The following is a 26,909-nucleotide window of genomic DNA, read 5'->3' as shown; positions in this document are numbered from 1 at the left end:
ATGCAGCAAAACACGGTGGCAAATGACAGTTTTACCATCCAGTGATTGACTGACAAGACTGACCAGTCAGCTTCGTCTCTGCAACATCCTTAGCCAATCACCGGAGGCTGAACATCCTGTTTTCCAATCATATTCAAAGGGGCAGATTCTAGGTTTGTCGTAGTCCCGCGGCAGATGATGGAAGATGACAAGCTAGCAATTAGCTAACGACAACAACATCACAGCATATTAACTGGCGCTAATATGCTGGAACAAGAAACCGCTGATTAATAAAGACATTTGGGAGCTGTGTAGAGGACCCACCTACTGGGTTCTGCATGCTTGGCACATAAGCTAAGGAGGGCAGCCAGTTGTTGCGGGTGGGCTTGCTAATAACAAACGTTAGCATGCATGTAAAGGAGTCACTTGGGGTCTATGCAAGATTGAAACTGTCTGAATCAACGGGAAAAACACCATCTCGAGAGGGTAAATACTTTCAAGAAGCATCGTTTTAGCTCAGAACGGCATTGGACTGGCTAATTCAATATGCTGTTTGATGCACAGTACCGTTAGTAAACGCTAACATAGCTAAATGTTGGTTTAGCTAGTCACCGTTAGCTGACCCTGCTGTAATATATTTATTGTCTAGTTTACGTGTCGTTTACATACGCTAGTGGTACGCGGTAAAAGGAGAAACCTAACGTATAAACTTTGGTTGTACTGTGAGCATTTCTGGTTTCTAATACTGTCCCAGATCTAGCTAAACTCTCACTGTGATATTATACTGGCAGTCGTGCACTGTGTATCCCAGTTCGGATGTTCTTGTTAAATAAAACAGAAGACAATAACGTTACCGTTTAACCCCATTTTATTTCACTCATACAGGCTGAGGCGAAAGTGCCACAATGGACCCCAGCCCAAACAACCCCATGAAGCCCATCTGCAACAGCAGCAGCATCACTGAGCTGCTGGGTGCCCTGTGTGACTCCAGCCTGTCTGGGGTGTCATGGAAACGCCGTGCCCTGGGAGGTGTCTCAAGAGAAGGTTTCCGCAGAGCTCTCAAGAAGTGTGCCTATGGCGCCCTGCTGTCCAAGCTATTTCAAGATGGCACCAAAGGGTCTGCCTCAGGACCGAGTGCCACAGCTAATACACCACCCAGAAACAAAGTCTTGATGATATGTTTTGACTTGCGGGTGGCAGGGTGCAGAGAAGAAGCAGAGAGGTTGGAGGAGCAGCTGGGGAGGCTGCCGGAGGGAGCATCCTCAGGCCTGAAGGAAGTAGACGCAGTGCTTGAGCTCTTGGTACATCTAGCTGGTTCGGCACCTCCACCCCCTACCTCTTTCAGCAGGGACTACATGAGACGAGAAAGGCCCGTGCTGAGGAGGCCTCGACCCTGGGGTTACCAGAGCGAGGAGCTGCAGAGGCTAGAGGCTCGGGCGTGGGGTCTAGTGTGTGGGGAGGAGTGGGGGACGTTGGAGAGTTTGTGTGGAACTCAGAGGTTGATGGATGCCCCTCCAGGCACAGGACTGCTGGCTCTGAGGACTAAATTGGAAGCGGAAGAAAGATTTGAGAGGGAGACTAGGCTGACGCTGTTTGGAGCACTGCAGCACACTCGCACCTCAGACATCGACATAAGACTGGACCTGCCTCCTGTTCCCAGTAATATTGATGTAACTGGGCTGGCTATACGGGTATGAGACTATTGCTTAGGCTAGTATCTAAAGCTAATGCATGTTGTTTAGTTGTTTTGTAATATGGTGTCATAAAGTGTTTTAGGTGTAAACTCCAGTGCAACAGTATCATCAGGCTTAATTGTTGTCTGTGCAGGTCCCTTCCTGTTTAGATCAGTCCGAGGATGAGGGCTTCCAGTCAGCCTCCAACCTGACCCCAGACTCTCAGTCAGAGCCCAGCCCCATTCCAGACTTTGATATATGGGAGGCTGTCCGCTCGTTTGAGCCAGGAAGACGCCGCTGCTGGGAGTCTGTTGGCTGGTAAATGACTCGTCAGTTGCTTATATGTAACCAATCAACAAACAGTTACAGAAACAAAATTATTTAACGTGCAACTACCAATTATTTTCATGATTTATGAACCTGTCAGTTCTTTTTGATTAACTTGATTAATCATTTAGTCTGTGAAATGTCTGAAAATTGTGAAAAATACCCATCACAAGTTCCAAGTGTCTAAAGTGATGTCTTCAACTTGTGTATTTTGTCAGACCAAATGTCCAAAACCTAAAGATATTAAATATACAATGATCTAAGACAGAAAAAAACACATTTTTAAGAGTTGAAACCAGTGAATATTTTGCTCTCCCTCTCTGGAACACAACCAAACTTTACTAAATTTTTCCTATAGCCCACCTGGAAAAAGGGAGTCACTATATCTAACAGAGGGAGGCAGGGAGGCCTTTGACCAACTCTATCGTCTATGGGAGGGGGAGATGAGGGTGGTCAGCACTACTACACCCTCTCCTCTCCTCCCGCTGCCCCTGGACTCTCAGACACAACTGGTGTCTGACCTCCTCAACGTCTTGATCGGAGTGGCGTCCACAACCTTCCCCCTCAACCAGGTGCATTTCATTATCTGTTATTTATCAGTCTCTTGAATGCAGTAAAATGCAATTGATCTGTTGCTTTTAGGGGTCTGTCTGACTGAATTGATAAAAGTGATAAAAGCACTGAAAAAAAGGACACAAAGAGGAGAATGAGAGAGCAGAATCAATGGACAATCTACATGTGTGATATAAACAAACCCAACTGACATATAAAATCATATTACCTCAAAGAAAATTTTAAAAAGTGAGTCAGTCGCCTGATGAGATGCATTAAATGAGAAAATAATATTCCTAATGCCAAAAACAAAACCACAGGAGAGCTCTTCTGTTGCTTTATTGTTTCCCATTAAGTATGAATTTAATCCTTATTCTCTTGTTTACTCCCTTTATACACTCTCTCCCTAGCAGACAACCATTAACATGGAGGCTGGTACAAGAGGTGGACACAATAGCATGAACAGCTTTACAGTCTAATGTAATCTATTACAATAGTCCTGCATCAGATGCAACCTCTGCAACGCTTATAATGTTAAAAGTTTTGCTGAGACTGTCAGAGAGGTGTTTTTGTAAACTCATAGGTAATCTTTGAGGCTGTGGTGTGCGGTAGTGTTATGCTAGATTGCCAAATGTTGTCTTTGTTATTTTTGTACCCCCAGAAGGGTCCTGTCTAGGAACTTTGTATCCAGTTCTCATAAAACAACTATGGGAAGGACAATATAACAAACGCCTGATTACGTAATGCGGTCAAATATAATAACACCACAAACCATGCCTTCAGAAATCACCATGGAGGTGACTCTGTGACAGCCTCAACAGAAATTCAATATTATAAGCTTAACAAAGACTGTCTTTGCTGCAGGGCTATTTTATTGGATGTTATTAGACTGTACAGTTGTTCATTGTATTTTCTCCACCATCTGTAAATATGTAATCTCCTTCACAGAGTGTTCAGTTTGACGTCAGACCTGGTGTGTGCGTGTCAGGAGCCTCTCCAGAGAGTGTGTCTCGTCTCTTGGGGGAGCTGGCCCAGTACGGCACCTACTACTTGAGGCTTAGCCGCTTTTCTCTGCAGAGTGCTGACAAAAAAGGCCTAGTTTTTCAGGTATGTTTGTATGATCATCATTAATATTGTTGAGACTGCACATTGTACTGCTCTCCACTCTATTCTGCATGGGACCATTGTTGTGGTCATCAATTCAAAATACTTGCCTCAAGGGGCCATTTGAGACAAGTGAGTTTGCAAACACGAATACACATAAACAGTTCATTCACACACATATGAACAATCTAAAGATACAAATGTTAGAAAGGAGTTTTAATACACAAGGTAGTGGAAAATCCGTAGCTGGCCAATAATATAACATGCAACATAAAAAGGCACAATGTGTCAAGAGCGCAAGTACATTTATCAATCTACACACAAGGTAAAGTGACCATCTCAGTGGTTTCACATCAGGCTGAACAAAAATAAAAAATTATGTTTCCCTTTAAGGCTTTTACAGGTGGTCTGCGGAAGTATCTGCATTACTACAGGGCTTGTGTTCTTAGCACTCCACCCATCCTCAGCTTGTTGACAATTGGCTTCCTCTTCCGCAAAGTGGGCCGCCAACTAAGGTGAGGTTAAACCTCTTTTTTTTTTTATGTCGGTGTCTGGTGTTAATTTCACACTTTTGAACCTCACCCTCACCCAGTCGGCAGTACAGTCGTATCCCGACAGACAGAGAGGACTTTGATGCAAATATCACCAGATCAAAAAAATCCCTGCTTTCTTTTAATCTAAGATACCTGTCAGAACTGTGCTGTGTAGATGGGCCTTTGGGTGCAGGCCAGGCTACCTTCCCTGTGGTGAGTGCTTTTTTATCTGCAAACTGCAATATGTCATTCATCACGGCTATGTTTAGCCTATCAGATGGGATGTCAGCTCAGTGCCATGTGGCTCTCCTCAGGGTGTTAAACTGCTGTCCTACCTGTACAATGAAGCACAGAATAACTGCAGCAACGAGAACTATCCGGTCCTGCTGTCGCTGCTGAAGAGCAGCTGTGAACCTTATACACGGTCAGTCACTACACTCCTCATGCAGTTGTGTGCCTTCAAAACAAAATAATATAACCCAAGGACATGACTCTACTTCATTGATATACAGAACTTGCTCTATTGATCTTTTTCCCAGGGGTTGTCAGGACTATGTCTGACTGTTTTGACTGTGCTTCTCTTAGGTTTGTGTCTGACTGGGTGTATAGCGGCGTGTTTCGAGATGTTTATGGAGAATTCATGATCCAGGTCAATGAGGACTATCTCGGCTTCAGAGGTGATACAACACACACACGCTGCCGCATAAACACTTTGGCTTCTGTCAGCAGGTTCTGAAAATGAAAAGCCTGCCAGACAGATTGTCTAGCAGAAAAAAAATAGATTTCATTACAGCTTTTATTGCCTAGTTGGATTTGTCCTTGTTTCTATAAAGGATGTCATGAAGTTATTGGAAGATAATCAGTGGGAAACAGAATCAGCTGCCACAGCTGTGGAGACGAGAGTCATCTCCGCTGAGTAAGCCACAGGGACAAACACAAACAGATAAGGTTCCTTTATTCTTTTCAGTTGGTACACCATGCTGGCTAAAACGAAACATTTTCTGAAATAAATTAGTTTTTTTCTTACATTTCCTCTCTTGTAATTGCCCTTGACAAATCTGGACTAGCTGAATACATTTTAGTCCAATTAATGACTTGGCACTTTAAGGAGAGCGGAGGAGTAGAGTTGAGACAGGAGGAGATGATCCTAGCAGGGGAGATGAATACAGATCGTCTGTACTCGACAGGAACTGACTGACTGAAGATTTAATAGATTTTAATATTCACTCTTTGATATAGAGACACATTCATTTGTTACAGCTCAAGTCAAACTTTCATTGTGAGGGTTACAATTAGGACCTCAACTAACAATTATTTTTATTATCAATTAAACTGCTGTGTTTTTTGTGATTTACAAATTAATAATTTGGTCTGCAGAAAACAAAAAAAAGGCCATCACAATATCCAAGAGTAAAAGATCAAATGTCTTGTTTTTTATCTGACTAGCCAAAACCCCCCAAATTATTATGTTTACTATAATGTAAGCACAAGAAAAGGAACCATCAACTTTTTGGCATTTTTGCTTGAAATGTGACATAAACAATTGATGAACTAATCAATTAAACATTTCAGCTCTTGTTACAATAATAAAACAGTATTATATAAACAATCACAGGAATAAAACAATAAAGATTTTAGATTAGTATTTCAGCTTGTTCAGAAATAAAGAAAACACGATATGAACATTCGGGTAGAGCTGAAACAATTAAGCGATATGTCAATTGAGAGAAAATTAATTAGGAACTATTTTGACAATCGATTTATCATTCAGGTAATATTTCAAGTAAAAATGTCCAGCTTTTCAAATGTGAGGGATGTGATGCTTTTCTTTGTATATGATAGTACACTGAGTATCTTTGGGTGTTGGGGTGTTGGGCTGCTGGGCCGCGACATTTGAAAATGTCACCTTGGGCTCTGGAAAAATAAAACAGGCATTTTTCACTATTTTCTGTCATTTTATAGATGAACAATTAACCAAGAAACCAATTAGAATATTAATGAATAAAGAAAATAATCAGTAGTTGCAGCCTTGTATTTGGGAGTTGTTTATAAGTAAAGAATAATGATGATTAGATCCTCTCCCCCAAACGAGCACCCACTGTAACTGTTTCATGTTGACAGTACTCCATAAATATAGTTTTATATGAATCATTACAGCCTGTCCAAATATTGTATGTCATGCAACACCCCATTCAAGGTCAGACTATCACCTCGGCTTTGTCTGGCTAAGAGGTTCATTTGCTCATCGGCTACACCTCATCAACTCCAGCAGTGAACCTCTGTACTTCTCGCTCCTGCCTTTTGGAGGACACACAAATGTCATTGTTCTCCTCGAAGTCCGTCGTCCAGGGAAGCAATCAGCGGCTAAGCTTTCTTGGCAAGCCGCAGGCTTTCTGTAAAGAGCTCTGGAAGCTCACTGCATTCATGTTCTCTTATGCTTTTTGCTTAGGATCACTGAGCTAAGCGCTAACAATTTCCAAGTGTTAATTCAAGCAGCCAGAGTTTTGCCATGCCCCGTAAGTCATACTAATAAGGAAAAGTTTTAGGCCAAATTCAGCCTGTGTATTACTCCACCACTATTGCTTTTGTACTTCAGTCGTGAGTGTGTTGTACTGTTATCAGAGGCATAATGGACCAGTGAAACTACTTGGTCTAAATTGTAGAGCAGCATGTAATAGGCCTCTTTGACTTTGTGCAGACAAACACTTCTGGGTCCAAGGCTACACGCTGATCTCAAAGGATGTGGAGGATTGTGTGCCCATCTTCCTGAGACACATCGGCAATGACGTGTACGTCTGTGGAAAGACCATCAACCTCCTCAAGATCTGCTGCCCACAGGTTTGTTTTGCACATTTAACACATTCATATATGCAGACGGGGGATTTTATGCAGCTGAATGTTACTGAAGATACTGACACATATAACCTAAATTATATTCTTAATTTATTCAGTACAAAGAGCATTTTTGACTGTTGTTTGCAGTGAATAAATTAGGCATATAAAATGTTAATCCTTAAGATTACCCTACCATATTTGATATGTTTTTCTTGCTGTTAACAGCCATTCAGTGTACTATGTTTGCTTAGAGATACACAGATTGGCACAAAATGTACACGCACTCCGCAATTATCTACTTGCCACAACAATGATTCTGCCCATTTGGAAAGCCACACTGCCCAAAGGGGATAGGACAAATAATCAATACTGCGACATATGGGGACACTTGCGAAACGTCATCAATACACAAGCATCAGTATTGTGATAAATTCTCTTGTGGTCTTGGTGGAGAGGTGTTTTTCATCGTTTATTGCAGACATTTGAACACTGAACTGTTCTGCTCTCTGTGTCTCCAGCCTTTTGCCAGTTAGAGTCCTGCGTTCTGAAAAAACAGATAATGACTTTTTAGGTATAAATTTTCCTTTTTTGTGACAGCGCCATCGTGACGTATAGAGGAGTGAAACAATTAGTCGATTAATCGGTTTGTCAATCTAAAGTCCTTTTTCAAGTAAAAATGCCAATTTCTAAAATGTGAGGATTTACTGCTTTTCCCTGTTTTATATCAATGTAAACTGAATATTTTGGGGGGTTGGACTATTAGTCAAACATAATAAGACATTTGAAGACGGCAGGTAAAGAAGTTATGATGAGCACTTTCTAGTCTTTTCTAATATTTTGTAGAGAAACGAATAATGATTTAATTGAAAAAATTGCCAAATTTATCATAAAATGAATCGTTAGTTGTATGAGATGATATTAGGGCTGCAACTTATGCTTATTTTGATTACCCATTAATCTGCCACTTTTTTTCCGATTAATTGGTCCATAAAACATCAGAAAATGGTGAAAAATGTCCATCACAGTTTCTCAGAATCCAAGGTGTCGTCTCCAAATTGCTTTTTGTTTTGTATGACCAACAGTCCAAAACCTAAAGATATTCAGTTTACTATAATGTAAGACAAGGAAAAGCAGTAGTGGCGAAGGTAGAGCCACAGCCGCCCACTTCAATTGTCTACATGTCAAAGTGTTGCCTTGCTCCGCTACTGTGTGTGTGTGTGTGTGTGTGTGTGTGTGTGTGTGTGTGTGTGTGTGTGTGTGTGTGTGTGTGTGTGTGTGTGTGTGTGTGTGTGTGTGTGTGTGTGTGTGTGTGTGTGTGTGTGTGTGTGTGTGTGTGTGTGTGTGTGTGTGTGTGTGAATAGGTGAATGAGAGGCAAATTGTAAAGCTCTTTGTCTGTTAAGGTTAGGAAAGCGCTATGTGAGTGCAGTCCATGTACCATTTACCATATTTCACAATTGCCTGTATGATGATGCCTTTGGTTTTATGCTAACTATTGCCAATGTATTATCACAAGTTACCATGTGATTCCCAGCACTACTGGCTGCAAAGTACCTATATAAACCCAAAGCTAAAGAGTTGTCCTTGTATATAAATGGACCCCTAACATGACGACAGTTGAGTGCCAGACAAATAGAAAGCCTCAGTGAATCGTTTTTATATAATCTATAACTGTAGTTAATTTCCTCACTTCTCTGTGACTCGCCTGCTGATTCACCAGCACAGGTTTTTTTATGACTCGACCTACCTGACCTAAACCGCAGGGCCCATGTGTCAACAGTGTGTTGGGGTCTGTTATTCCAGGACATACTGCAGGATGGCTATGAAATGTGAAATTATAAAAGTGAAAGCGTTGTTGCTAAGGTACAATCACAATTTCACTGTGATTGTACCTTATATGATTACATGTGACAATTAAACTTAATTGACTTCATCCAGTCGGTTTGATGTGGCTTGAGATGGCGGATGTTTCAGAAAAAAATACATTGTGGCTGATGTTTTGAATGAACCACTAATGCATAACTGGTTTACTATGTCGGAACTTTGTCTGTGATATGAAAACACTTGATGTCACCAAAATAAGACATCAGGCATTAGGATTAATACCTAAAATAACGAGCCTCCTTTATAGTACTAACTTTCTGTTGACTGTGTGTCCACAGCACTACATCTGCTGGTCGGAGCTGCCAGTGCCACGCATTGCTGTCACCTTCTCCATCCAGGAGGTGGAGGAGATTGAGAGGGACTGTGCTGTGTATCGTGGACGCATGGAGAGGGTTGCTAAGCACAGCGCCATCAGCAGGGAAGAGCAGGTACTGAGACACAGGCATATTGTTCCCATGCAATTGTGTCTTAGCTGTGATTTATTTTTGCATATTTTCTTCTGAAGTCTGAGCTTTTTGTTAATATTGCTCCTCCTCAGTCATATCTGACAAGAGCTTTGGTCAACTTAACATAAAGAAAGAAGAAAGTGTTTCATATGAGTGTTAGTAAACATGGCCGTTATTACCTTAATAAAGACATCATCATGTCTCTGCTAGCTGACTTAAATGGAGTTTTAAACTCCATGGAGGGAGGGCAAACCTGCAGTAAGACGAGTCATTACACAGGTATTGTCCCTTAAGACAGAGAGGCGTTGCTTTTTTTTTTTTTTTTTTTACATAACATGATCCATGATGGTGACACTGCCAGAATTTCAGCAGCAACTCATTAAAATGATGCAGCTGAAGTCTGGGGCTTGCACGCTGCTTGATTTAGTGTAACAACCTGGCTTGTATGGCCTACATCGTGTGTGCTGCTGGCTGTGCTGACTGGCAGAAGTGGGGGAGGAGAGGTGAGCTACAGGGCACGCGGATAGATCTCTGTTAATGATGATTTCTTGTCTGTCTATTGTAAGGCCCAGCGAGCAGAGCAGGCACGCCAGGAGCTGATCAATCAGGTCAGAGATTCAGCAGCCAAAACTCTGGAGAGCATCCGTGGTTAGTGTTACACTTACACACACACACAAAAACACACACTGCAAGTATAATTTTATATAGTGCTGTATGTATATGCACACCACCATCCAAATGAGTATACTTTTAACAAATGGCTCAGCTCTGAGTATAACTTGCACTCGCTTGTTGACTTTTGACTGCGAGAGCTTCTTTCAGCTCTTTTCGTTCGTCTCAAGAGAGCAGCAGAGATGCACAGGGGCAGTGGTAGTGAGGAAAGCTTTGTACGGCTTCCATTATTATGAGCGGGGAAGTCCAATCACTGCTCGTTTAGCAAACTCCTCACATCATTTATTATTTAAAAAGATGTGTGGCAAAGTTTGGGAGTCTGACCTGATGCTCTTTGCGTGTCTTGGCATAGGAATATTTGTTTGTGTGTGTGAGACAGATGGTGATGTTGTTTTGTGTGTGTGTGTGTGTGTGTGTGTGTGTGTGTGTGTGTGTGTGTGTGTGTGTGTGTGTGTGTGTGTGTGTGTGTGTGTGTGTGTGTGTGTGTGTGTGTGTGTGTGTGTGTGTGTGTGTGTGTGTGTGTGTGTGTGTGTGTGTGTGTGTGTGTGTGTGTGTGTGTGAGACAGAGATGTTATGCACTTTTTCTATGTGGGTGGGGTAAGCAGCCCACTGTTATCTCTTTCAACCCCTGTAGGGCGGCAGGTGTCACAACGTCTGGCTGAGGAGGCTAAGAAGAGGGAGCGTTTTGAGGAGCTGAAGCAGCACCTGGAGCAGGAGCAAGAGGTAGTGTGTGTGTGTGAGAATAAAATATGTTGAGTAACAGATTTAAAAATGTTCCTGTGCATAAATGTGTTCACAAGAGAAATGTATGAGAAAGTAAGATGCTGAGCATGTGTTTATAAGAGAGTAAGAAAATATGGTGTGTTTAAGGAGAGACACCAAAACAAGACAGTCTCTTCAAATGTTAAACCTGCAGTTATGCTTTGAGGCAGCAGAAACAATGAGCACAAAATCACCTTTAAAGTTGAAATGGTGAAGTTGTTGGCAAACAGTTAGTATTTACACATCCAGCAGACACAGAGCATTCATTTGGAGTTGTGTTGTCTCTACCAACTCCTGAGGGAAATATCTGGCTCTTTAGCTGCTAAATGCTCCACTAAGTTCACCAGCTTGTCGTTAACTTTGTCTGTCTGCTGTTTGGTGCTGAGCAGGTATTGTAAAGTTTCAGCATTACATAACTTAACAAGTTGTCATCAACTCGAGTAACCTTCACTTCACCTGTCTCTCCTCCGCTGTGTGTGTGTGTGTGTGTGTGTGTGTGTGTGTGGGGGTCATGGGCTATTTGGGATTTCTGGGTTAATGCATATATAACAAAAACTCTGCAGCATTCAAATAATAATCCCTCCATTTCAATGTGAAAACTAGAGATATTGTTGAAATATTATTGAATTGTACTTGTACTGTTGTTGACTACATACAGACACTCATACAACTACTGTACTTCAGTATATAGGACTCTGAATCATAACGCAATAACACATTATGGTGTTCCGGACCTTTGAGGAAATTTTCTCTAACTAGACCTGTTTAATTTTAATTGAATACCCTGGTTCAGCATCTCAATCGCCACTCACTCAGCTGTTGTAACAGAGACTCTAAGAGAGAGAGTGGAATATGTTGCACATGCTGTCTGCCAATAAATGGTTGTCAATTCATGATACTTTCTCATTTCTTGACTTAAACACTTAACAATATACAATGTTGTTAAGAATAGTAAAATAAACAGATAATGTTACATGATAAATAGAAGGCTTCAAAATAGACCCGTAATCGATGATTGGTATCAGCCGATACTGCTTCCAGTGATCACAGCACCCTTAATTTTAGCTGTAAACAGCTGTCTGTTGTAGCTGTTATGAACCAAAACAGTAAAGTTGTGGACCGGACAGCTCAACAATGAGCTGAAGCTCCGTAAAGTTAAGTGGAGCTGCAGATTCGGGTGATAATTCTCTGTCGGTCTCACTTTGGGAGACCCCTTTCACATTGTGGCATTGTTTTCACATTGTCATTAGATACATACATGTTGTTATTATAAAAATATTGATCAGAATCAGAAACTGTTTAGTGCCAAGTAACATACATTACAAGGAATTTGCCGTGGTCTGATGGTGCTACATTTTGTTTTTTAACATATAATCTTGACTGTAGCAACTTTATAATGTCTAAGGCTGAGTATTACTCCACCACTACATTTATCCACATTTCTGATCTGACACATCTTACAGGTCAGAAATGTATGATAAGGAAAAAAAAAAAAATCATGGAAAAACACCATGAGTAAAATGTATGGCATTTTACCCACGGCTTTTGATACCCATTTTAGAAGCTGAGAGCAATGATATATGTGTATATATATATATATATATATATATATGTGTTTGTGTGTGTTTGGCACCAGTGGCGAAGTGCAGCCAAGAAGAAGCAGGAGGAGGATGACTTCAGCTTTGCCAGAGAGCTGAGAGACAGAGAGAAGAGACTACAAGCCCTGGAGGAGCAACTGGAGCAGAGAGCCAGGTCTGACTGTTTTTACAGCTGCTACCAGAGATGTTAATGTTTTATTGATGATTGATTAATCTCTGTTAAGATTTTATTTGATCTACAATATATTAACTGACTTTGTGACATGATGGGGCATCAGTTCCATCTGTGTGCGATATTTCAGCGGCCGAATTTCCTTGCAGTTGGGATTACCACGTGATGCCACAGCAAATGTGATCAGAGCCTTTAATGGGAGCACGGCACACGTGGATTTCCATTAGAGGTCTTAATGTTGCTAGTTAGTTTGATGAGGTGTTGGAGGTCAGAGTTTACCAAAATTGAAGTAAGCGCTTGTCCCCCACAGCTTTTTCACCTGACTAGTTCACAGTGGCTTCTTTTACCATTCCTGCCTGTATTATTTGTTGCAAGGTTTCAAGATTTAAATACCTTTATTATTTGGGATGTGCCGTAAAAAATATTGGATAGAAATTGTGAAAATAAGGCTTCCATTGAGGGAAAAACATGGATTTTATGTTCTGCAGGCCTTTACTGATTAATCGATTATACATCATTAAAGTGGCTGACAATTCCCGGAGTAGAAAGACCACTGACTGCAGGATGATGTGCACTCAAATTTAAATATGATGACTTATTCAGTGTACAAATAATACATATTATTTATAGTACATTGTGGATTATGTTTTATATATTTTTGTATTATATCAGCTCATCTGTGTTTAGGAAGAGTAGTGAATATTAATATTTTGCTGTCCTGATCTAAGTTGAGTACTAATATGAAGCTAACTGGAGCAAAGCTACCTGGTGACTGAAAAATTATTTAGTTCCAGCTTGTTCATTTTTCAATATTTGCTGATTTCCTTAGTCTTCTATGATTGTAAGCTGAATATCTTTAGACTTTGAACTGTTGGTCAAGCAAAAAGGGGTTAGGGACATTTGGAGACATACCCTTTGACTCTGACGTTGTGATGGACATTTATTTATTTATCTTCTCACCTTCCTTTTAGACCAAATGATTCATTGATTAATCAAGAAAATAATCTGTAGATTAATCAATGAAAATAATTGTTGCAGCTCTACATGACATTAACACTTTCCTAGACATGCATTTACTGCAAGTTGCTTTGGATAAACTTGTAATTGTGTCATTACACTCAATTTGTAGGAAGGAGCTGATTGCTCAGTACAGCCGTCTGTCAGAGGAAGCAGCTCGCAGAGAGAGGCGGGCCATGTGGCGGGTGCAACGAATGAGACTTGACGAAGCACGGGCACAGTTCTTCATGCATGACGGGCAGCAGACTCAGGTTTGTAATACATTAACATAGAAAACACACACACAGAGGACAAGGTAATTTTAACCAAAGCTCTCATGACTTCTTTCCAGGCAATACTAGAGAAATATCCTTTAGGCCAGGGAAGACCCCCCATGGAAGTGCTGCCATCTGTTCCCTCAGCACAACAGACTGTAGCACAACCAACACTGGTATGACAACACACTGGTTTTTGGCATTAATCCCCTCTTCTTTCCACTTAATTATGCTCTTCGAAAGTGTGTGCTGTAGACATCATCAGGAGTATTTCTCTTTACAGGAATCTCCCACTCAGGATCCGTCTGAACAACAACCAGCCAAGACTCAAGAATCTGATGCTGTATCACCTCCACCTGACTCATCTCCCCGACCCACCCTCACCCCCCTTACAGTAGACCCTGCCCTCATCTCTGAGGACATTGACATCAATGATTTTCTCCCTAAATTACCAAATCCTGACAGTCAGCAGGTGGACATGGCCCTACAGGAGATTGGCTCGGACCTACCTGAAGTGTGTCCTACAGCGCAACTAGTAGACTATGACTTCAGTGCCCCCTTTAGTCCACTTGAGGGTATCACTGGCCAAGCCTCAGCCCAGCCCCGGCCTCGTTGGGGACCTGCAGTCCAGCCTGACTTGATACAAAACCACCCCTCTTTTTCTCACATCCCCATAGGAGAGAACATGTCTCAAGTCCAGGACACTCTACCCAAAGCCAGCCCCTTTGGCCAAGCCTCCAAATCCAGCTTTCCTCTAGGCCAATACACCCTAGAGGAGCCCCAAAATACATCAAAAGCAAGCGTTTATGGACATCCATCTCACGCCTCAGTGCAGCTAGTAGATGGGAGTGGCTCAATGACAGACAACATGCAGGCGGAAGTTGAATCTATGATAGAACAGAAGACTGAAATTAGGAATTTGGAAAGTAAAGCAGAGGCTAATGAAGACAAGGATAAATCTGATGAGGCTACAAAAGACGTTGTTGATACTGCCCCTTCCCATCACAAAGTAGTGTCAAGTCTTTCTGACTGTGGTGGGATTGAACCACCTGTTGCAAGCACTCAAGACCACAGCTCAGATGCTCAAGATAAAGCTGGTGAAAATATTTCTTTGCCAAACATTCATGTCTCCAGTGCACACCTAAAAGCTGGAGCGCTGGTTTCAGATGCTACTGCCCCGCAGCCTTCACCTAGCTTCCATGGACATTCCTCTAATGCTCACATAAAGGTTGGACAGTTTGTATCAGAGGTAACTGCTCCTCTTCTGTCCCCTAACGTCTACGGTCATGCCTCAGATTCACACATCAAGATTGGAGAACATGTTTCGGACGTTGATGCTCCTCTACATTCCTCCGATGTTCATGGTCACTCCTCTGATGCTCATATTAAAGTTGGAGAAAACGTTTCAGAGGTTGTCGCTCCACTTGCTACTGCAAATATCCACGGTCATGTCTCAGATGCCCACATCAGAGTTGGCGAGCATGTTTCAGATGTAGTTGCCCCTCTGCCCTCCCCCAACGTTCATGGTCACAGTTCAGATGCCCACATTAAAGTTGGAGAAAATGTCTCAGATGTTGTTGCACCACTTCCTTCTCCCAGCATCCATGGTCACTCCTCTGATGCTAATATAAAAGTGGGCGAGTTTGTGTCCAACATACCTGAAGCAAGACTTCGTTGGAGTAAACATGGGCATGCCTCAGACTGCACCCTTCAACCAGGCTGTGCTGTATCTGGAACTGAACCCGCCATTTCTGCTCTACCTGGAAGCTCTTATGGTCACTCCTCAGACTCAGCGTTGGGTACTGGATGTGTCGTTTCAGGAGACGAACCCAAACGTTCTCTATCTGGCAGTGCCTATGGTCATTCTTCAGACTCAAATTTAGGCATCGGATGTATTGTGTCCAAAACTGAGCCACTTCCATCACCACTACCTGGCAGTGCCTACGGCCACTCCTCTGATTCAACGCTGGGGGTGGGTTGTGTGGTGTTGGGGATGGAGCCAGAACCCTCTGGACTACCAGGCAGCACTTACGGCCACTCATCGGATTCTTCACTTGCAGTTGGATGCATAGTGAAGGGCAAAGGCGGTGGAAATCAGCAGAAGACAGAAGACAACGAAGATGGTAAAGGTAATGAATAATATTAAGTGATACACAGTCTGCAGTGAGTGCACTGAAGTGCCGCTTCGTAAGCATAGTATAAGATGTTATGATCTTTGATGCAAATGTAATCCAAATCAATAAACTCGCTCATATTTTCTTTTTTTTTTAACTGCGTCAATTCAAGACACAACAGAACACCTAAAAAACATAGACATAAAGAAAAAAAAAATTGATGTTTTTACTCTGAAGTACATAGTTCTTCATAAATACTTCTATTTTCAAACTAAATTAATTATTTCTCTCCTCTGTGCAATATTTTGAGGTTGTGGCTTTGATCAGGAGACTGTGATCTTTTTCCTTTTTTTTTCTCCTCCTTAACAGATTAGATTATTGTCAGGTAGGATGTAACGAATTAAAGGGCAATACTGTAGGTTTTGGGCAGTCCCAAAATATATGGGTAAAAGTCCCCTACCAAGCCACAACCCCAGGTGAATCATTATATTTTGACAGAAAATGAGTTTTAGAAATTTTGACCTTCCATTCAAATCCTCTCCATGTTGGGCTTTTCGTTAGTCTGTTTGTTTTGTTTCCTCCAAAATTTCATCTAGAATTATAATATTCATGTTCATTTTTTTCATATTCAAATTGTTGTCAGCGGCCTTTGGGCTTCAGTATAATACACCTTTTTTATACTGTCTTCACTCTAGTATTTTCATATAAAGCCTGGTTTGATATTTGCATGGACACTAATAACTGTTTAATTGTACCACACTGATTCTGCCTTTGCATTGAAAAATCTGAAAACCCTAAATATGTTTCCAGATTTAAAGAAGATAAAATATAAAAGATAAATATATAAAATCTTTTTTTGCTCTGACCCTCTGCTGTTAAGAATTGTGCGTAACAAATGAAGATGTCTCTGTAAATTGGGTTCTGTTGTTTTATATCTTGCTTCAGATTATAAGTCGGACCGTCCTGGTGAGCAGCTGGTTGAGAGCACGGCGTCCTGGGCAGCCGGCTTTGGTTTGACCCCTGGAGAAAAGTCTGAGCAGGAATACCTCTTGGCTCTGTGTGCTCAGTACCAGGTGGAATACTACGAAGACTGCTACAACTTAATGGGTTAGTTGAAAACATATGACTGTGCCAAAGGAGCCATTAATCTTTGGCCATAGTTAATGTGGGCAATGTGATGTTCAAGATGAGTATTTGTGTACATGCTAAGGAGAATTTGACAACAATTCTAGACACAATGGTGTCTAGTTTGAACATTGTAACCTTCATGAATGGAGGATTTATTGCAGGACTGTTGTATTAGATTACTTTAGTTTTAGATAGATGGACCTAATAAACTGGCAACTGAGTGTAGTGTAGTTCTCAGTTGACAAAATACAATTGAACCTTTAGTATTTGACTTCAGAATTTTTATTGGGGTCAAAAACTATTGTGTAGTGTAGTGTGTCTTAATGCCAATCAGCCTTGCCTGCTCAGGCGTCATTGTTGTATTAAAACAATTTTAATAACACGTACCACAAGGTACACAAAACACAAAGCTATTTTGTACTTGGGGAAACAAACTGCAACAGGCACACAGTGGCCAAATTGAAACCGTTTCACATTTGTTCTCGTTCATATGGACAACCATTTGTTGTTTGATGTCAGTCAGACTATTCTGCTGAGAAAAAAAGGTGATTTATTCACAGGCATCTACACGTACATATATTTGGCTTTCATGAGCATGGCAGATAAGAGAGACAATGTAACTACAAATAATTGCCAAAATGGAGCATCTGAATAGAAAACAGAAGTAGATCCAAAACAGAATCTTGAGGAACTCCATATTTTAGCTCTGTAGGAGAGGACGTGGAGTTATATAGAATAACAGAAAACTTTTAAATATGAATGCAGTTAGTTAAGAACAGTTATGGTAATAGTATCACAAACTAAATTAAGATCTGTGCATGCTAATTTCACAACACAACCGAATTAAAGTAAGTTCTGCATTCTAGCCGAAGCAAGGAATTGAAATCAATAATTCTGCCAAGACTGCTGCCTTTGCTTATGGACAGAAATGATTTGAGACTAAATTGTGGAGCACCTGAAACTAAAAGCCAAACCCATTCTTTTATTAACATGTAGGGTTCTACGCTACAGTACAAATCTAGTTAAAAATTAAACTCACTTGATCTTCTGAAAGTAGAATTTCGTCTTAAAGTTTTTTTAATTGAAGAACATGAGCATATCTACAAAGGTCAAAGGTGAGTTGTACAGTATGTGCAGCCCGCTTACTCCCTGATGTCTCTGAAATAACTTATTGAGAAAAGAAGAAACATAATTTAAAGTACGAGAAAACGTCATGTCAAATTGCATTGAAATGAAAATGATACACCTTTCAGCAGTGGAGCTTACTTCATGTAAATTAAAACATGTTCAGGAGTGATGTATTTCCAGAGGCTGTTAAATATTTACTCCATCAGCAGGCACAGAGGTTGCATAAAAAGCAGTGATATTTCATGAGGGTATTAAGCCTGGTTTATGTTTGGGTGGGGTGCATCATGACCCGTTGAAGTAGCATCCTGTTTTTTTCACTTTGCTTTTGTAGTTCAGTCATGCTGCTATTATTCAACCCAGCTTCTAGTGTCTCCATGGGATCAATCAGAATCTGCTCAGCCGAATACATTTTCCACACTACTGATCAAAGTCAGGAGCCATAATTATTCAGGGAGGAGTATTACCATAAATATAGAGTGGACAAAATAACTGGAAAAACTTATAGTTCATATAGTTATAGTTAATGAAATCAACCTGCAGTAAATACTATTCATTTTAAGACGTTATTTTTAGGGCTGTGACTAACAATAACTTTTATTTTCAATTAATCAGTTCATTATTTTTTCAATTAATTGATTAATCATTTAGTTCTTAGCATTTTAGAAAATAGTATTAAGTCCAAGTTCACATATTCAAGTGTCTGGTTTTGTCTGACTGTCAATCAAAAACCTGAAGATATTGAGTTTAATATCCGAAGACAAGAAAACCAGTGAATATTTAACATTTGAGAAAGTGGAACAGAGACTTGGTGGCATTTTTACTTTACAAAATTACTTAAACGACTAATAGTTTGCTCTTCATTTTCTGTTGATCGATTGATTGTTTCAGTTGTAATTATTTGACTTCTGTTTCTGTTTCATTCGACTCTACATCCTCTTTGCACTATTTAACAACACGGTTTTCTGCAGTTGTGAGAGCAATATTTATTCAGCAACATGCCCGTCATGTCCTCCTCACACAGCTTCGTCCCCCGAGTGTCAGCTGCTGAAGCAGGTAACTCGGGGCCCCTGGGGCCTTCCCATGGACCCCACACTCCGCAGAGCCACCGACACCACTGCTGTCCAACTCAGCGAGATGGTTTCCCTGCCAGTTCTGATAAAACACTCTGTCACCACCCCGCTCATCACACAGTGAGTGTCTGACTGAAAGAAAGCTGCAGGAGGGGAGGGTCTGTTTTGTGTTGGAGAGGGATTCAAAACATCACATTACAAGCTATTGTTTAAAAGTGTGTTTTATGAGTATGAGAGTTTTGAGTGAAAAACGTATTATTATTTTACCTATAAAGCCTGATCCTATGTTTAAGAGGAATGCAGCTGTGAGGTTTTCACTGATCTCTTGTCATTTTTCTGCTTCAGGCCACTCTGTAGTTGAGTGCACATTCGGCACTGGAGGAACAATTTAAATTCTTATTACCTTCCATCTGTGAAGGATCCTTTTTCTGTTTGAAATTCCATCAGAATTCCAGACAGCTTGTCAGTCTTCACCTACGATGTTTCTGCACACTGTGCAGTTTAGCCTTTGTGTGTAAAGAAATAGCTTTCTCATGCCTCTCTGCACACAGAGGGGGTGCAGTATATATAGCTTTGGAATGCATATCTCTAAATTTTTATTAACACATTTTTATCCCATGCTTAGATGATGTGGTGGAGTTTGCCAGAGATTTTCAACTCTTTTTTTTTATCTCCTCCCTGCTGACTTTTCACTTAAAGAGAACCCTCCCTAAACCCCACTGTTATATAAATGTGAATTGCCCAGGAATAATTTATAGTAATGGGATGGAGGAAGCCGTCCAAAGAAGTGGAAAAAGACAGAGCTGATGTCTATCATCCTCACAACCTGTATCAAATTTGCTAGTCAGCATCATTTTCAGTCCTGATTCTTGTGTCAAAACTTTTCTCTCCTTATTTTGGTCATCCTCTCCTCCATCCCCTCCCTTCCATCTCCAGTGTATCTTTGGTGAACAAGGCCGTGGTGGACTACTTCTTTGTGGAGTTGGGGGTGGAAAGACATTTTGAAGCGCTGCGCCACTTCCTGCTGATGGAGGACGGCGAGTTCGCTCAGTCCCTCAGCGATCTGCTCTTTGAAAAGGTGAAGCTCTTTCACAAGTCTTGCTGTCATCTTTATGCAGATTCAAAACAGGGTGATATATGGTGTTTTTCTTCAGGTTGTTACCTCTAGGAGAGGACAAAAATTACATCTTGGAACTAGACCAAATGTCCTGGTCTCACTTTGAATGTAATACAGTTGAAACAAACTCTTTTTATCCCTCTGCACTGGCGATAGCCGTGGCAAGAGGCATTATGGTTTTGGGTTGTCCGACCGACCATCCCTGTCTCGTGAACGCGATATCTCAGGAGCACCTTGAGGGAGTTTCTTCAAATTTGGCACAAACGTCCTCTTGGACTCAGAGATGAACTGATTAGAATTCGGTGGTCAAAGGTCACTTTTATCTCACAAAACACATTTTTGGCCATCACTCAATAATTGATGATATTTCACAGTTGGTCGGACAATGAATTGATGACACTCGACTCAAAGGTCATTGTGACCTCAAAATGACCTTGACAAACACGTTTTTTTGGCCATAACTCAAGAATTGATGCAGTACTTATGACAAAATTTCACACAGATGTTTAATGGCATTTCTTTCCCAAAAGGTCAAAGGTCAACGTCACTGTGACATCACAATGTCTTGGAAAAACACTTTTTTGGCCATTATTCAACACCATAACTCAGGAACAGAAGGGGGTATTGTGGCATATTTCACAGTTAATTTTAGTTCTGTTTTTTGACTCATCAGAACTGCATGTGTTTATTATTATCTGCTCTTAGCCTGGGGAAACCCATCTGAGAGCGGGCATGGGTAACCTTGCAAACGAAACTACTAAGTACGCGCTGAATGTACAGACGTACACCAAAGTTTGAGTACACAATTAGTCATTATTTAGAAATATATGAGCCACAGTTGGACGGCAGTTCTCGAGAAGAAGTTACATGACTCTTGTGTGAGGGTTCATATTTTCTCCTGCAAAATGTAATATAGTATCATAGAGCCCGTGTGTATTGCAGTTATATCGCATACAGCTTCTCAAAAAGGGATTGCTGTTGTGAAATATACAAGCAAAACTGAGCATTCTGAAAGCTGCTCTAATCAATATTTTTTATATTAATAATGGATTCAATTACTATGTGTAATGCAAAGGGGGTTGCTCGTTGTGACAAACCCACAGAGGATTATCACCAACCCTGCAGTTCCTAATGGAGCTTTTCACTGCCTTTTTAAAGTCATTGTTTTGGTGTACGGCCTGTAACTTAACTGTTGTGGTTCACTCTCTCCGCTCTCATTTTCAGCAGCAGCAGGCATCTAAAAACCGACTGTACTCTACTTCGTTAGAGTGGAGCATTTAGTAGCTAACTCCTCAGGATTTGGTGGAGATGACAGAGCTAAAAGATGAGTGAATATTGGACTTACTTTTGTCACATGGAAATGAATGATTTTGAAGTTGTTGGATGTGTAAATAAGCAAATATCGCTAATCAAGAACTCGAGGCAATATTATCTATATATGTCCAATATTCACTCACTTATGGCTCTACTTTTAGACTTTACCAACTCCTGAGGGAAATATCTGGCTCTTTCGCTGCTGAACTAACTGTGTCTGTCTGCCATGTGGTGCTGAGCAGGTAGTGAACAGTGGATTATTAGAGCTTTTCCACTGAAAACAGCTGCCTGCTGCGGCTGAAAATGACTATGAGGAGCTGCAGATTCAGGTGATAATTCTCTGTAGGTTAATCACTACAAACGACCCCGTTCATTGTCACATTGTTTTCACAATTTCAAAATATAGATTATAGCTGCTTTAAACTTGTATTTTACATGTGATGTCTCTCCCTGCCTGTTTTGCAGCACATGATGTGTCACTGCTAGATTCCTAGACTACTTCTGTTAGCTTCCTGGCGTGAAAATAACAAGCACAGCCATTGCTAACATCTCGGTGCTGTTCTGCAGAAACATTCATGTATATCTGTCTCTTGAGGCCCATGAGACAGAAGGTTTTTGTTCCAGCTGAGTTCACTGATTAGCACACCTTCAACCGGAAAGCGAGCTAATCATTGTAATCAGCTACCTGTAGTGTTTGTTTGGAATGAAAACCTTGATAGCACATTTGAAACAACAGGTGTAGAGGTATGGGTAGTTATCCATGTTTGACCTTTTGTGTATTTATTTAACCGATGTCTCCTCCACCCAGCTGGGCAGTGGCCAAACTCCTGGCGAGCTGCTGACCCCCCTGGTCCTAAACTCCATCCTCAGTAAGGCCCTGCAGTACAGCTTACATGGAGACACCCCTTTAGCTGGCAACTTCACCTTCGCCTTGCGCTTTCTCCCAGAGACCTTCCACCCGCACGCCCCTGATTCTCTCAACTGTCTGGAGCTGCGCTACAAGGTGAGGCAGTGTGTTTTTTAATGGACTGAGTAACAGAGTGTGTACGCTTGCGTGGGTGTGCTTGTCTCTGCATGAGTGGCAGCTTGGATGTGACAACCTGTCATGTTTTGACAAACTGCTCTGGGTGTGGAAAATTAGCTTATCACGCACTTACATGGTTGAACCTCATAGATTGATTGGAGTTGGGTCTTGTGGATGACATGCACGGTGACTAATGCTGCACATATTGTCCTCTGCTCTTGTTCTTTGTTCTTCACCCTCATGTATCTCTCATGATTCCCTCTTCCCTCCTGTTTCCTCTCCTGCTGAATCTCCATTTTGTACCTTTCCTTAATCTCCCTCCCTCACTTTCCGTATCTTTATCTTTTGCTTCATGTATATTACTTCGCTCTTTCTCGCCCCATATATCTTTTTCCCCCATTCTTCTTCCTCTTCCTCATCTACCCCCCATCTCTCACCAATCTATCTTCCCTTCACAATCCTCTCACCTCCTTTATCAACGTCTCTGTACTCACACCTTTCTCTTCCCCTCCTCTCGCCTCATCCGTCACTCTCCCTTTACCTTTTTTTTTTTTTTTTATACTCTCTTTCCTTTGCTTTCTTTCACACTCACTTGCTCTCACACCTTCACACTCACGCCTCTGCCCCCCCCCCCCGCCGGCGCCTCTGTCTCTTTCCCTTCGTGTCATCTCCCAGGTGGACTGGCCGTTGAACATCATCATCACCGACAGCTGCATGAACAAGTACAACCGTCTGTTCTCGTTCCTGCTGCAGCTCAAACACATGGTGTGGAGCCTCCGCGAGGTCTGGTTTCACCTCAAGAGAACAGGTGAGAAGGTGGGAGCTGTTGATTCAGGCCCAGCTCAGACCCCACTTTACCTCTGAGAAGGAAGAGTTCAGATTCTTCCTGTTGTGCGTCAGCTGTTCATAAAATATTTATAGCAGGGAATGTTGCGATTCCTTTATGTTTTATTTATACAAAGCACATCTCATACCATTGGGATTGTTGTAAAACAGTATGCTTCAGTGGGTTAGATAGTATTGATCGGTGAAAGCTTGTGTACAGATTACATAAATGGACATCCTGAAGGGAAAAAACAAAGTATTAAGGTATTAGAGGGATGTAATCTTTAGCGATTATAACATTAATATTGCTGATCACCAGGGGGAAATGTGGATGATTACTTAATACTTTTTTTTACCATAAGCACTAACATAAGGACTAACATGACTGCACTGAAAGAAATAGATGGATGATAATACAATTACAAAAACAACAACCAAGGTCTGTCTGTATTGTAACAATAGCTTTAACTATCAATTATTTTCATTACTGATTCATGGGCATTGATTTTTGCCTAAAGGTAAAATAAAGATGTTCCCAGAGCCCAAAATGAGCACAAATTGCTGAGAAACTGTAAGAAAAGCCCAATTGTATTGATTTTACACTGATATGATACAGAAAAGTCACAGATCTTCACATTTGAAAGTCTGTGACCAGCAAATGTTTGTTATCTTCAATCTCTGCAGCACTGATCACGACTTGTTCCCATCTTTGTTTTCCTCAGCGCTGGTGAAAGGTGCAGGTCGCTCGGTGCAATTTCGTCAGCTGCAGCTATACAGACATGAGATGCAGCATTTTGTCAAGGTGATACAGGGCTACATCGCCAACCAGATCCTGCAAGTGTCCTGGAGCGAGTTCACAGCCAAGCTGGCCACTGCCAGCGACCTGGATGCTATCCACCGCACACATGCAGATTACCTCAACAGAGCCATCTTCAGGTGAGGGCTAGAACTGCATATGTGCATATTACAGTGTTTATTGTAATATAATGCTTGCTGTTATCTCTATGCACATAATTATGTGATATATGATATTTTTCTTCAGTTGCATTCAGGGGAAGACATTTTGGAACAAGACCAAATGTCCTTGTCTCTCCTTGAATACAATACATTTTAAACTTTTTAGCATTTTGAGTGATCATGGCTCTAAGTACTCAGTGTTATCAGCTTTTAGCCTGTGCACCCCATGTGAGAGCAGGCCCAGATAACCTTGTAAGCCCAAAGACTGTTTGCATAAACTACATAAGCTAAGTACATGCTGAATACACTAAACATCATGAGTTGATTTAAAGATGCATGTGGCACAGTTGGAATGCAGTTCTCTACGGGAAGTCACTCCACACTGCTGTTTAGTTCGGCCCCTCTTGATAGAATTTGTTGGTGTTGCTTCCTGAATTAAAATGCATTAAATGTATTCAAATGTTTTGAGCTAAATTTCCAGGGCATTTTGCTGTTATGCATTTGCTTTTATTTTATTTATTTTTTATTTGTATTTATTTACAATCAATTTGGCTTGCTTTTGTTTGGCCTTTACTTGCTTTTTGTTAAATTGCTTTCTACTTTTCCTTTGTCTGCCAAAGCACTTTGTTTCTAAAAGGTGCTGTATAAATAAAGTTATTATGATATTATTAATAATATTAATAATAATAATAATAGTTGCAGCTTTAGCTCAATCAATAAATCAAGATAATAGTCTAGGACTATATATATAGGACTGTTCACATACAGGACTCAAAACTACATGTTGTTACAGCTGTTCTGCAAAGTGTTTGTGAACTGAAAAATCTCATTTAAACCATCAGGATTTTAGCCTGCAACACCACAAAATGCAAAAAAAAAAAAATATTCAGGGGACTCAAATCATTTCTTCAGGCACAGCAAGTTGAAGTGGAGCACCCATAATTTCATATAAAATTAATTCAACCTCCTCGTAAAAAGTTAATTAAAATTCCAGCTGGATCTGAGGCTAACTTTTGAACCCAATGAATGATTTAATCTCATTAGGAGAGGTTGTCAGTATCACACTTTTCTGTGTATAATTTCAGCCCGTCTGAAAAAGTCATTTCAAAGTTCCTTGTCATGTTTCTTAAACTTTGCACTCTCTCCTCTCTCGCCTCCCCAGGGGTTTGCTGACAGAGAAAGCGGCTCCGGTCATGAACATCATCCACAGCATCTTCAGCCTGATCCTCAAGTTTCGAGCCCAGCTGATCGCACAGCCCTGGGACAGCCAGCAGGGGGAGGCAGTGCACCCCAGCTTTATTGCCATGCAGCAGTCGTACAACACCTTCAAGTATTACTCTCACTTCCTTTTCAAAGGTAAGGACAGAATATTGTTTCAGATCTGATTTTAATGAAAATGTTCCTTTTATTTGCATTCACCCACAATGAAATTCTGAGAAAAGTATAGTCAAAATGTGAAGCAGCTCGTCTTGTTTTTAGTATAATGAAGATAATTAGACTTCAGTAGTCTGAGGTATCTGACTACTGAAGACTATAACTTTGGAAGATACCCACTTGATTTTCCTGTCTCTCACTGCTCATATTAGCTTCAACTGAACTTAGAAAAGGACTGTGGATTTTGTCCTCTGTCATTTATATTGGAAGCACATCAGTAAGAGAGATCTCTTGATGGCTGTATGAACAGGAGGAATGATTACAGCACGCAAAAATGCTTCAACGTACATGCGAATATTGTTTGAACACAAGTGGTGGGGAGAACACAGATTTAACAAATAAGTCTGTATGTAATTATACGTATAGGTATATATTTCTCTAAAAGTGCTTTACATTTCTTTTTTCTTCTCTCAGTGGTGACCAAGCTGGTGAACAGAGGCTACCAGCCTCATCTAGAGGATTTCCTGCTACGCATTAATTTCAACAACTACTACAAAGACTCCTGAGCTGTGTACTGGTGTTTATGTTGTACACGAGCTAGATGTGAGTACCTGACATAATACAGGCCATTTGTTAGATATTTATCCAGTGTTTTACATTTTTGGAATCCCCTATATGCACATTTAAATCCCACCTGTACTTTATATTAGGGCATGGATTTGACTACATGTCTATGCGCTTGATGAATGCCGGCTTTGCTTCTAAAATTGTATGCTGCCAAAGTAATTGAGATGAAGCCGATGCCATCTGTAATGTCTCCCATGCTCAGGTGTGCCTCCAGCTGTGTAGATTGTGCATATAAATTAAATGTCAATTATATGTTTAATAAATGCTCTTTTCTCTGATGTTGATCTTAAAAGTTCTTTTGTGATGTAACGAAAAAGCAGTTTCTTGAGTAAGAAAAAAAAAAAACTTGCATGTTAACATTGGGTTTAGAAAACTAGGACAAATTAAATGCAAAGCCTTATGGGTAATGGATTCTGTCAACTTCA

At 40.9% G+C, this 26,909-nt stretch overlaps 1 protein-coding gene across 1 annotated transcript; it reads left to right on the top strand.

The window, feature by feature from the left end:
- Positions 1-356: 356 nt before the first annotated feature.
- Positions 357-26,762, top strand: tubgcp6 (tubulin gamma complex component 6). Its single transcript, XM_070907350.1, has 25 exons — positions 357-465; positions 865-1,670; positions 1,807-1,970; positions 2,338-2,551; positions 3,480-3,638; positions 4,029-4,150; positions 4,318-4,381; positions 4,483-4,592; positions 4,754-4,845; positions 6,867-7,006; positions 9,164-9,313; positions 9,898-9,979; positions 10,638-10,726; positions 12,402-12,517; positions 13,665-13,803; positions 13,884-13,982; positions 14,090-15,929; positions 16,866-17,027; positions 19,198-19,366; positions 20,183-20,324; positions 22,486-22,680; positions 23,377-23,509; positions 24,249-24,462; positions 25,646-25,839; positions 26,332-26,762. The coding sequence occupies exons 2-25, from the start codon at positions 885-887 to the stop codon at positions 26,421-26,423; spliced, it is 5,667 nt and encodes a 1,888-aa protein (XP_070763451.1). The 5' UTR covers positions 357-465; positions 865-884; the 3' UTR covers positions 26,424-26,762.
- Positions 26,763-26,909: the final 147 nt, after the last annotated feature.

This window comes from Enoplosus armatus, chromosome 6, assembly GCF_043641665.1.
Source record: "Enoplosus armatus isolate fEnoArm2 chromosome 6, fEnoArm2.hap1, whole genome shotgun sequence".
In the NCBI taxonomy this organism is placed as follows: domain Eukaryota; kingdom Metazoa; phylum Chordata; class Actinopteri; order Centrarchiformes; family Enoplosidae; genus Enoplosus; species Enoplosus armatus.
Note: the sequence above shows the minus strand (reverse complement) of the source record. Positions and strands in the feature narration are given on the sequence as shown.

Bases quoted from the DNA above. Each gene is read 5' to 3' on its own strand.
- tubgcp6 (XM_070907350.1), top strand. From the start codon at position 885: ATGGACCCCAGCCCAAACAACCCCATGAAGCCCATCTGCAACAGCAGC. The intron at 1,671-1,806 runs GTATGAGACTAT...TTGTCTGTGCAG, and splicing joins TAACTGGGCTGGCTATACGG to GTCCCTTCCTGTTTAGATCA. The intron at 7,007-9,163 runs GTTTGTTTTGCA...GTGTGTCCACAG, and splicing joins TCAAGATCTGCTGCCCACAG to CACTACATCTGCTGGTCGGA.